General features: G+C 34.5%; 1 protein-coding gene across 9 annotated transcripts in view; it reads left to right on the plus strand.

Annotated features, from left to right (window-relative positions):
- Positions 1-13,170, plus strand: part of CEP128 (centrosomal protein 128) — a 343,545-nt gene that overhangs the window by 17,336 nt on the left and 313,039 nt on the right. For 7 of the 9 annotated variants that reach the window (XM_074327091.1, XM_074327093.1, XM_074327095.1 and 4 more), the window contains 3 exons: positions 7,725-7,851; positions 8,912-9,030; positions 11,701-11,792. In XM_074327091.1, coding sequence (XP_074183192.1) covers positions 7,725-7,851; positions 8,912-9,030; positions 11,701-11,792 — 338 coding nt within the window. The remainder of the gene's footprint in view (positions 1-7,724; positions 7,852-8,911; positions 9,031-11,700; positions 11,793-13,170) is intronic. The other 2 variants (XM_074327098.1, XM_074327099.1) reach the window with 1 other exon arrangement.

Raw genomic sequence — 13,170 nt, forward strand, 5'->3', positions numbered from 1 at the left:
TGCAATATTCACAGTGATATGTGTATCTGATTATTTTGCTTTCAAAGTGTGTGCTAAATTAGACAGCATACGTAGTACTGCTTTTTCTTCCTCTTATGTTTATGAGTCAATTGTCTGTTCACCCAAAGTGCAATAATGTAGTATTAAGAGCGCCTTTCATTTTTCCATGAGTGCTCATATATTGACATGCAGAATAGTATGTGGAAATATTTTTTACAATTCTTTTAAAATTGTGGTTAAAATGCCTGTGATGCATGGCTTTAACTATATGGGATTTCATTCAAAAATAAAATAGTCACATGAATAAAAATGATACCAATTGAAAGGGAATTTTTAAATTTCAGGAATCTTATCATGGGCTTATGTTCCTATAAATCAGCATATGAAGAGAGGTTAGACATAGCAGCCAGAGCTAAAGATGTTTTGGTAAAAGCAGCCATTTAAAAAATACATTTTAGCAACAGGTGGTGGGACCAGAAAAGTGTACAAACCATAAATTTGTACTCTTGTTTAATTTTGTTTGTAAAACTCCTGTCTCCTTTCTCTCCTCTGCCTCATCTTCCTTCTTATTTTAATAGTAGAAAATAAGTAGACTGTAAGGAACCAAAATAGAGCTGATAAAATTAACTCTACAACCAATCCATTTTGCAGTCTGTGCCAGACTGCATTTTGTAGAGAAACAGGCAATAAAGGAAAGGCAAGCATAAAGCACTTAACAAAGTTCCTATGGATGACAGACAGTAATATCCTGGACAAAATTTTTAAAGTGACTTCTTTTCTGCCTCCAGTTTTGACCTGGATTTTGCCAAGCTGACCCCTAACATTTGTAAATCTAAGTAGTTCAATTTTTTTTTTATGTTAACATGATAGATATAGCTAAACTTACGATATAAACCATCTCCATGGTCACCAGTGCTATATACCTTGTGAATGTTTGCTAAATAGTGACTCCTTAGTGTCAGGTGAAAACAAAACAAATGGCTAGACAAAATATTTAAATTGATTTCAGTTTGTGCTCAACAATACAGCTAAGTGCAATTATCTATACATGACCAAATTTGCATGTGTTTTTGTATAATCTACGTTAGGGAATATATTTTCTTAGTATGAAAATAAGGAACAATTTGGAGTAAGAAAGTCTCTGAAGAAGCTAAATGGGTTCTCTAAATGGTTTCCATCATTCAAGCCTACTTTACATTGCAGCGGTTAGAGTTTTTACCAAGGTTGTTGCTGGCTTTTTTTTTTTTTAAGTTGTGGTTTTCATTTGTGTGAAAGCTAATTATTTGAATATGTGGTAGCTACTATATTTATGTGTGAGTATTCACTGTTTCTAGTTTATTTGTATTATTGTGGAATAATGGTATATATCTTTTACGAACTATCTAGTGACTGTGTTTAGTGTGATTTTTTTCTCTTTCACAATGAGTTTAGTCAAGGATAGGATTAGTTTTGTTGAGACTGAATTTGTAAGATATAATGCTTATTAGTGAAACAGTTACCGGTATTATATGTTGACCAAGGAAGTTCATGCATGTGATTTTTTTTTCCCCATTTCTCATCTTGTGATATTAAAGTTGAATTTTATTGAATGACTTATTTCTTAGGTATTTCTGATACCATTTGTGGAGTTAGTGCCTAGTTTCCTAGCTTTTACTATTGCTTGGAAATATTTACCTTCCTAGAGACTGGTCAAGAAACTTGCTGTTACGAATTTTGGAAAGTCAATCGTTTTTACTTAAAAAAAAAAGAATCAACTGAAACCAAAAAACCAGAGTTCCGATCCCAGGTGAGATGGAGTTAGCATACCCTTGCACTAAATAGCTATACAATTTCTACCGAATGCATGGAGCAGTGACTTGAGGACTCTGAAAAGTAAATTCAGTGGTCCTTGTTTTCAGTGTGCATGAATTTCATTACCCCCATTTGGTCAGCTAACACCAGTGCCCAAACAGAATTTAAATTTCAGTTAATGCAGTATATTAACTATGAGTAACTGCATAAAATATAAACGTTGCTGCTATAATAGCTCTTCCATCCATATATTACTGTGAAAATAACAGAGCATGCTTTTGAATTCTGTGGCTGGTTGGTCACAGACAGTGAAAATATATAGTTGTGTTACCTCCTTGTCTCCCAGTGATAAAACTGCATGCTAGTTTACAAAAATTAAAAAAACAGAAAAAGAATTGGTCAACCAAGACGAAGGTATAGCAAAGAAAAGAAAAATGATGTGCTGGAAGTGAAATTTGAATCATATTATGGAGGAGTAAAGTTACAGAAGAAATAGGTGATAGTGGGAATATTGACACTGCTGCCATTCAAGAGTCTCTCAATCTCTCTGTCTCTCTGTCTCTCTATGAATATAGATAGATATGCATATATATCTCTATCTATCTATATCTCCAGAGAAATTCAGTGAAGTCATTTTTAGGGAACGACAAACTCCTCTAAAGAGCTTTTCTAGAATAAAACATCCCATTTCTTTATTCCATTTATTTTTGGGTCTTGTATTCATTACCTATAATTATAATAATAAAAGCTACTCTTTACTGAACAATCTAGTCTTGACTAAGTATTGTTCTAAATATTTTGCATGTATTGTCTTATTTCATCCTAAAATAAAACATATGCGGAAGTTATCTGATACAGTGTGAAAGATGTGGACAGGAAGAGTCAGAAGCAGAAGGGAAAGTCGTATGTATAGTTGAGGAAAGCATTGCCATGCTTTTCTCTGGTTCTCTGAATCACAGTGTTTTTAAGGGTCACATCTCTTATTTGAAATACCCATTGCTGCCTGGATGATCTCCTTTCTTCGATTTGCTTTCAGTGTAATTTGTCCTTTTGAGTTACATACTTTTTAAAACAATTGATTGAGCTTGACTTATATTGTGTCTCTAATCAGAGATTTTCAAATAGGTACATCTCAGGGTTTTCAGAGATTTCTACAACAATTTTATAATTTAGTATTTTTATTTTAATGTTAATCTAAAAGCTTATATAGTTTTAAAAAATGTCACTTACCAAGTAGTGTCCAAAATCGAGTTGCTTCCCTAGCATTCTCTAGTGGTGACCAATGACTCTTTTTCTCCTTGAGTATAATTAACTCACAAGTTTATGCATATTTGAAATGTTTTAATTCATTTCAGTTCATATTTTTATTGATGTTCAAGTTATTTTATATTTGGCTAAAGGGAGCCTACTCAACTTATAAGTTTACAGCATGTCTAGACAATTTGGATAACTACCTTATAAACAAGTATTGTCATTCAGTTTCAGTGCCCAAGTTTCATCTGTATTCATACTGGTACATAATAGTTATGCTTCAAATGAACGGAGGAAACAGAACAGACCTAATATGTAAATGATGCATTTATGTCAAGTCATTGTGAAAATATGTCATAGCATGTTCTGTGATGCTGGTTTTACGGTATTTCAGATGTGGGAACGGGGGGCAATGGAATCATGACGTGGTATGTGGTGAGGTAGTCATGCGTGCGAGATGTAAGACTGCACCATTGGAGTGGGTACCACAGTCTTGTGTGGAGCATTGATTTAGTTTCAGCACAATAGCTACTAAATTAATGTTAAATTGAATTTTGTTAGTGTTGTTCTGTTTTCATTGAATTTCAAGTTTGGTTTGCATTTGCACTTAGTTAGGAGTTACAATCCTAAAGACTTTACATCTTTCCTCTTTATCTCTTTGTTTTTGTGTTTAGGAGTTATTAAATTGGTTTTGTACGTCAGGATTAGATTTTGCGCAGTGTCTGTTGTGCCACTCCTATTTTAAGGGTTCATTTTTAGTTTTGTATCTTAGGTGGAGGAGCTGTTTTTGCCATGATATTTATAGGAGTAATTAAGCAAATCTTTGTTCCACTTATTCACTTTTCACATTTCATTATTTGGTCTTTATATATCAGCCTGTTTATCTGTTCAATCAATTGCTTATGATATATTGCTTTAAAAGTTTAAAATGAAGTTGCCAAATAGTTCGTCTAACTTTTTAGCGTATTTTTAAAATGATTCATTTTCAATATCTTTTATTCCGCCTAGATTTTGAATCATTTCTCTCATTCTGCATTATTTTTCCATACGTCCCATGGTTGGTTTTTTCCCTTTTTTTTGTTAGCTGGGAGAGAGAGGAAATTAATTTTATTTATCAGGTTTTAGTTATAGCCCAGGATTTGTTAGTAAATAAACCTACATAAAAAGGATGCTGGTAAGCTCTGCTTCTGGCATCGGTAGATAAGATTATTTTGGATTAACTCTCCTTCTCTGAACAACTAGAAAGGCAAAAAAAAAAAAAAAGTGAAAAATATTATGATCCCATCAGAAAGCTACCAAGGCAGTGAAGAATTTCATAGTAAAAATCTGGCAAAAATGGGAATTCAGAAGGGTGAGTCCTGCATCTGGGACTCTTTTTCTCCCTCAAGGCAGTAGCTGATTTCAAAAGCAGTGCCTTAGAGGCAGAGAGGTGAGGATCAGAGCTATAGATAAACTCAAGAGGCCAGGGATCAGTTTGGGGAATGTAATCAATAATGTTGTAAAGATTTTGTAGGGTAGCCGATGTCTTCAGGTGTACTTGTCTTATTAGGGAGACCACCTCAGGGATGATGTAGATGCCTGATCACTGCACTGTACACCTGAAGCTGAAGATGAATAATAATGTCAACTATAATTTTATATATATATGTGGATATATATATGTGTATATATATATATATGTATATATATATATATATATGTGTGTGTGTATATATATAGTTACAAGCAGTAGAGTACAGCATTAGGAATAGAGACAGTGGAAATGTAATGGCTGTATACGATGTCAGAGGGGTAGTAGATTGGGGGAGGGGGGTTATCACTTTGTGAGGGCTATAAATGATAAATGTCTAACTATTACATTGTTTGGTACACTTGAAACTAATAATAATTATAAAAAAAGAGGCTAGGGAGATTGAGACTGGAGTTCAGGAACCCTCTAGCTTTCAACTGAGGCTCCAAAGGGTGATAGCCTAGGAGAAATGGTGAATTGAAAAGTAAAGTGATAAACAGAATAAACCAGCTTTGAATCATCTCAATTCCTAATTGGATTAAGGTGATTTGGGATTCCTAGTGACCCTAGCCTGACTTCCTGCTAGAAGCAAAACTAAATCTCTATTGAAGGACGATGTCATCATCCAGAGCTTTAAGTGATCTCCACAATTTTTCATATATAATGTCTATCACCTGATAAAAAAAATACCCAGGCATAAGAAAATCTAAGAGATGACTGAAAACCAAGGGCAACACAGACAATAGAAACCCTCTAGCTTTTTTTAATGTGTTCAAGAAATTAAAAGATAAGATTGAGAATTTTGATAAAGAATTGGAAACTGTAAAAAAGAACCAAAATTACGGAAACTGAAAAATATAATTAAAACTAATCAATTAATTAAAACCCTCAATAGGTAAACTATATAGTAGTTTTTATACAGTTAAGTAGATAATTAATGAATTGAAACATAGGTGAGCATAAGGTATCCAAAAAAAATGGAGGAAGGAAAGGATGAACAATACATAAAGCATAGAAGACAGATGGTAAAAATCTAAAACAAATGTAACTGGATTTCCAGAAGGAGAGGGGAGAAAGGATGGGACAGCAACAGTGCTTGAGGAGATGATGGCTGAGAACCTACACCACATGAAAGATACCAAGCTATAGATTCCACGGTCTGTATGAGTCGGAAATTGGATAACTACAAATAAAACTGTATGTATTCATTTGATAGTAAAAACATTGAAATTCAAGGAGAAAATCTTTAACATAGATGAAGCTAAAAAAAGCAGATTGCCTTAAAAAAACCCACAAAACAAGCAGTTAGAAATGACAGCTGACTTTGCTTCCAAAAGCATGGTGATGTCAGGTTTAGCTTGAAAGATGTGAATAATAAAGATAAACATGAGAAAAGTTAATAGAGCTGGTTCTGTCACTAACTTGTGTGACCTAAAATCATTTTACATTTCTCATCTTACAGTGTGGATTTGCGTTTTTTAACTTTAACATCATTTAATTTTACCCTGAGCCTTGTCATAGATTACTGATATACTATTTTGTGTTCACTGTGTAAGACCTCTGGTCTATATAATATGTTAGATATCATTTTATTTTACTTATATATAAATTACTCTCAAGATACAAGTGGGTTCTCCTAAGCATCATCTGTATGTTTCCCTGGATTGATAGGTTGGTTCCTACAGCTGGTAAACAGACAGGTGGGTGTTGCACGTATCCCAACTTAGGGAAGCAGGGGACAGGGGCATAGAAATATTAGCCTTTTTTTTCAGAAATGAGAGCTATAATAGAGGTAGATTCCTGAAATTCTAACTCTACTTCTTTTAGTCCACTGTATTTTTTTAAATTATTTTTTTAGTTAGAGTTGATGTTCAGTATTATTTTATATTAGTTTCAGGTGTACAGCATAGTGGTTAGACATTTATATAATTTATGCAGTGATCGCCCCGATTAATCTAGCACCCACCTGGCACTATACATAGTTGTTGCAATGTTACTGACTATATTCTCTATACTGTATTTTACATCCCTGTCACTATTTTATAGCTACCAATTTGTATTTCTTGATCCCTTCACCTTTTTCACCCTAATCCAGACTGTCTTAACCTTGGTTCTTCAGAAGAGCTAAATCCAAGCAACCAAAATGAAACAGGATTTGCTCACTTCTGATTCATATTCAGTTTCATCCATACTTTCCCTTCAACTGAGGCTACTTTCTTTCTGCACAGTTCCCCAAGGAAATTGACTTGTTCTCTCCTTATGGAAAGTTCTACTTTTTAATTCGGGCTAAATTTAGGAAACTGTTTTATCAATCATTTTGTTTCGACATCTTTAATGGGTCGAATAATTGCATTGTTTTTAACAATATTTCCTAGTCATCTTTGGATGAGATATCTAGACTTGAAGTTTCTCAGCAATTCAAGGTGTGTGGATTTTCCTTAGCTTTACTCCTTGTTCCCTTGAGTTTTAGTTTAATCTTCTTTTCAGGTCTATAGCTATGTACAGGTCTGGACATTATTTTAGTATTTAATGTGATTTTATTTAATGTAGGTCTTCAGGTCTAAAAAGATGTCTTCCTTTATCACCTGGCTTACTCATACTAATCTGAAGAGACATTTGGATAACTGTAATTTCTAGTATGTACTGATAGTCTGAAGTCTGACCACATTGTTTCTGGGGATTTGAAATCTTTGAATGAATGAAAGAGATTTCAGGTATAGAGTGGGGCAGTGCACATTGTTTCAAAGCAGCAGTCACTGCTCAGTTTCCTGTGTGTTACAAGTCTGGGGTTTCTGCAGGAATCTAGTAGGGATGAAGGCTTTTTCAGATGTGTTGCCCTTGTTATGTTTCTAACCCTGGGTGGCACCTCAGTCAGATATTACAGCCTGGTTTTTGTAAGCCCTTAGCTAGCAGGCATCTCTTACCTTCTGGTAATAGAAAGATGGAATAGGTAGCAACAGATGCTGTTTAAAACCAGATGTTAGAATTGGTTCTTAAAATACTGATGTTTATTATTTTTATATTTCCTAACATTAAACTTATCATAATTTTCTCTGATATAAATTATCTTTGGGAAACCAGATATTTTAGAAATAACTTTAAAAATGTCTATTCTGTTTGTATTTGGAAGTTATTTAAAGAGAATAAATCTCCATTATATTCTTTAATTTAGTTAAAAGAAAGCTTGGAACAATCAGTAGGCCAACTGCGGAGTCAACGTTTATTGAGAAACTCAGGAGGGAGAAGTATTTCTGTTACAAGTCTGAGTGCAAGTGACCTTGATGGTGGCACTGTGACAGGTAAACGCGACAGATGTTCTGAAAACCCTTTTTTGTTTCAAAAATATGTTCCTGAAGTACATATTGAATATACTTAATCTTTGGGCAAATACAACCCATACATAAAATCATACAAATAGGATGTTAGAAAATGCAATCAAGCATTTTGTAGTGAACGTTTAAAAATATGTTTAATGGTACTTTGTTATTATGATTCTGTTACTTTTGTTATTCTCAGTGTCTGTAGAACACGTAGAGCTTTCTTTACTTGATAAACCTTGGATTTAATTGACTGCCACCAATCAGAAGAAACATAAAAAATAGGATTTACTATGTGGTATACTTTCTGGATTAGAAGTTTTGTCCTAGTTTCATAGTTTTTTCGAATAACCGATTATGAACTCCCCTATCACACTTGTTAAGAACAGGTGAACTTTATCCTTACTGTGCAGCTAGAATTCGATGACTAGATTAAAGGTGAGAACACTGATTTGCCTGTAATTAATCTTACTTGTACTTCCCTGCAGCACTGAGGTTCATGTATGAATAGAAAAGACTTAGAATAGAAAAATATGCAGTGAAGAGAGGTGATAAGATAAAGTGAACATTAGTAGCTCACATTGTTAATATTGCAATCGATCTTGATAATAATGATTAAAAATTGGACACAATCACCTATTCTTCTTTATGTAGTTAGTTTTTATTGATTTTTAAATACCATTCATATTTTAGATTAATTTGTTGTTGAAAAATTCTGTTGTATTGGTATTATTTTAGGGAGTCAAAAAAGTTATTTTTATTTAGCAATGTTTTATATGGGAGAAAATTGTATATTACTTTTTTGAAAAGGATAGCAAATTAGAAATGTTCTATTTCCAGCTCATTTCTGTTCATTTTCTGTTTTAAGAGCAGGATTGGTGTCAATTTTGTGGACTTGTATGGGCACAGTAAAATACTTGGGAAATAGTCTGGTTAAGGGCACATGTGTATATTCATGTCTGCTATGTTTTTACTGAGTAAAATTGTAGATTTTCTTCTCATGCAATGTTTTTATCCTCTTCCTTTTCTTTCATTTGTAAAGAAAGCCAACGTTTTCCACCTACCTCACCTCTCAAGGACTATGGGGATCAACAGGGTAGTAAACGAATTAGATCCAGACCTGGTGTCCGATTTGTTCGGGAAATTGATGACGTGGGCCAGGTACTTTGTACCATTCTGTAATCTCTATTCCTTACATTTCTGTGGAAATGACTGATGCTTGAATTTTATGATTGTATTTTAACCAGGAGTTTCATCATCAGTAACTTTGTAGTGATTTTTTTTTTTAAACCAAGTAAACTATTTTCAGTGTACTAATCATCATCATGGGTTTATTTTTTATTTTGTAATGAAGGATTATATTTTGTAGAACAATTTAAAAGTGAGTTTATTTGGACATGTTTTGTTTCCTTGTTCTGGTGGCTCAGTCTTCTGTAAGCCCTGCTAAGTCAGCTACTTTCTAGTTTGCTAAGTTTGGTTTAGTATGAAGAAGGTAGTCTTTGTGTGGTTAACCTATTGGTTGTTCCTTTCGTGTTTTTCTGATTGTTGAATCATTAATGGAGCCACTTTCTATTAAGCAAAAAATTCCATACTTTTTCTATATATTCACTGAAGAGTTCATAAGTATTAGTTGTATAGACATATTTCTTTTTCTGCTTCTTTAAATTTTTTCCACGAGAGCTGGGCGTACATTATGTATTTATGATTTTGTTGCCTTGGGTAGCTAAATTAATTGGATAAGGGCTAGGGGATGTTGCTGACTTGGACATCTTTGTTTTGGTAGTTTTAGGACTAAGGGTTCAAAGTTTGGTAGGATACTCATCTGTACCTTCCCCTTGTTACAGCATAAGAGAAAGAGGTAATCGAACAAAGCATATCAGAAGCCACTTTGTAGAAAGTTTTCCTTGACTGTGTTGGTTTTTTTTGGGTAGGTGTAACTTGCTGGCATGAAATGCTTATGCTTGGAAACAGTGATGAGCAAAACCTTGCCTTTTCATGGAACTTATAATCTAGAGTGGGCGCTAGACATTAATCAAATAAGTACGTAACTATTTCCAGAATTATGTGCTGAGATGCAGGCTATAATGGAAAGAAGCATAGAGCTGGGAAATGTACATATAGTAGAGGGATCTGCCCTAGTCAGGGAAGGCTTCTTGAAGAATGCGGATTGAGCTGAGATCCAGAAGTTGAGTGAGAGCCATTCAAGGTAGAAGAAATACCTCGGCAGGAAGGAAGATAGCGCCTATGAGTAGCTCCGCGAAGGCCCTGTGGCTAAAGAAGTACGAAGCACTGAGACCATGCACAGCCATGTAAGAGGGTGACAGTTACTGTGAAGAGATCACTCTGGCTTTAGTGTAGAAAATGGAGTCGATGCCGGCAAATCAGTTAGGCAGATGTTGCTGTGACCTGGGTGTGAGCTGATGCTCACTTGGATTAAGATAAATGCCGTTGGAGCGAAGGGGGTTAGATTTAAGGGCTATTTGGTAGACAAATGAAAGGTGTTGAAGGTCAGATGACCATTTGGGGAGGGTGGAAATGAGAGACATGGAGGTGTCAAAGATGAGTCCTGGGATTCTGGTTTGTAAAATGGGAAAATCATGATGGCAAAACCTAAGTGAATGGTCTCTTGTTCATCTACTCTGTTACCTCCACTCCTTTCTTTTCTAATTGCTCTTTCTTTAACTTTGTTTTCTTAAGATGACCTTTAGCTCCCTATGCCTGTATGCCTTCTGGAAGCTGTGGTGCAGCATTTGTGGTTTTGTTTACATGTCTGTCTCCCAGGGGAAATTGTGAGCCGTTTGTTTCCCAGCACAGTTGTCGGGAATATGCATTTGTTGAATCCACTTGTTGTTTCTGCAAGTCTATGTAACTTAAAATTTTAGCATACACATACGTATATAGCATAAATATTTATAATTAAAAGTACAATCATATGAATGGAAATCCATGTAATCACCACCCAGGCCAAGAAATAGAGGATTACTGTATCCCCCAAACGTCTTTTATGCTCCTCGTCTCCCCAAGTCCTATTAACTATTCTGACTTTTATGTTTATGTTGCATTTAAAAAAAACTGTTTTTACTATTTACATCATATTTAGTATTTCCTGCTTTTAAACTTTATATCAATGGAATAATACTGCATGACTTCTTTTGTAACTTGCTTTTTCCATTTGATGTGATGTTTTTGACGTTCAGCCTTACTAATGTGTACGTAGGTTTGATCATTTCATTTTCACGGCTGTAGGATACTTCACTGGAGGAACGTATCACATTTTATTTATCTCCATTCTTTCTTTAGTGGACTTTTGGTTTATTTTTAGTGTTTTGATTATGAACAATGATGTTCCAAACATTCTAATGCATGGTTCCTGGTGCACGTAGGCAGTGTGGGTTGGCACACTATGGCGTACAGCTTACAATAAAATTCTATTGTAACACAGACATGCTCGTTTGTTTATGGCTACTTTTATGCCATAATGGCAGGGTTGAATAATTGTGAGAGACCATATAGCCTGGAAACGTGGACTATTTGCTTTTGTACCCTTTATAGAACAAATTCGCTGACCCCTTTTCTAGTATATAAAGAGTGTAATTACTGTGATGTAGAGGATGTGATGGTTAACATTCTATATGGCTTTTTAAAAAATTGCTTTTCTTCGGAAAAAAATATTTTACTTCTTTCAGGTTAGACATTTATTTTATTCTGCCTTCCTAACAATTATAAAATTTGGGCATTATTTCAAAGAAGTTCTTAATCTTACCTTCAATGACTCTTTATGAAAGAATTCAACAGAATCCTAAATGGAGAACTATGTTTTGACTTTTCTAGCTTCATGATTTTCATCAGTCCCTCCGAGACCTCAGCAGTGGACAAATTCGCCTCGGAGACGATTTCAACCGGGAACTTGCCAGAAGAAGCCGGTAAAAGCAGAATATGGTTTTCAGTGGAGGAATGAATTATTAGAAGAATAAAATAAGTTCTGTAATTGACATGTTTACATGAATTTAAAAGACTATGATGGGTTTTTATACCAACATTTTAAAATTTATTAATAGAACAGTTCAAAACCCTTTGAATTTAGACTGTATCATGACTCAGTGTTAGACAAATCAATTCATATTTTAAAAAACATATTAACTTATTACAGTGGAATGCAGAGAGATTCATTTTGAGACCTTAGCTAAGAGGTAGATTTACAAATACATTGGAGAGAGAGACAGACACAGAGACCACCTGACTGACAATGGAGCTTTTGAAAAAAGGAATAATGTGGCTTTGTCAATGGACACGAGCCATTGTAGAATCTAATATTTTTAACTTTCAGTTGAAATCTTCGAAAGCCAGTGGTTTATAACTGCCTATTCTCTGCATTTTGTCAATTCTGGGTAGTCTCCAAGAAGTATCACTTTATTTAAAATTTCTTTATGGTATTTTTATTTTCATCATGAGAAGTGTCAGTTGGCTTTCATTTGGAGGCAATATTTTTACAAGAAACAATCGATATACAGCAATGATTAGGGAACAGAAAAGCTGAATTGAAATTTGTTTACCAAGTTCACTTGTTAACTCCCACTCCAGCTGGTGAAATCATTGCACACACCAGTTTTATGTTGTATAGCAAAAAAGTCAAAACCGTAATTGTTAAATCTATGAATATCAACTACAGTCTGTATAACTTACCTGCTTTTATGTGACAAAGGCAGCGAATTAGTAATAAGAATTAAACACCTACTATTACTACTACTACTACTGCTACTACTAGTTAATATTACTAAACACTTATTTCATTGCCAGGTAGATTTAGGTTTAATTCTTGCAACAACCCGAATGAGGCAGACATTATTTTCTTCATTTTTTGGATGTGGAAATGGTCACAGAGAGATGAAGTAACTTAGTTTGCTGGAGATCGAACTGGGGGGATGTGGGAGAGTCAGAATTTTGTGGGGAGTACTCTTTGCCACTTATAGTTCACTGTGGTTCAAGGTCACTGTCACAGATACTGGTGTGCATAAAGCATTTGAATTCCTGAATTGTGAGCTATATTGCGCTATATTATTAATCCTCTAAACCCATTAGTTAATTTAATACTTAGATATTTATTTGTGGCAAATTGACAAAGTCAGCATAATGGCATCAATATTGTAACATTGCGTGTTCTTGGAGTGGTTTTATCACGCAGCTTTTACGCATTTGAATGAAGGGTATAAATTAAGCACTAGGAACATGAACTTCAGGACACAGAGATGTCCTGGAAGAAGGTACAGGGAAGAAGTTGCAGGGATGCTTTAGTTGGTTAGT

The sequence above is a fragment of the Rhinolophus sinicus genome, linkage group LG03, assembly GCF_036562045.2.
Source record: "Rhinolophus sinicus isolate RSC01 linkage group LG03, ASM3656204v1, whole genome shotgun sequence".
Lineage (NCBI taxonomy): Eukaryota > Metazoa > Chordata > Mammalia > Chiroptera > Rhinolophidae > Rhinolophus > Rhinolophus sinicus.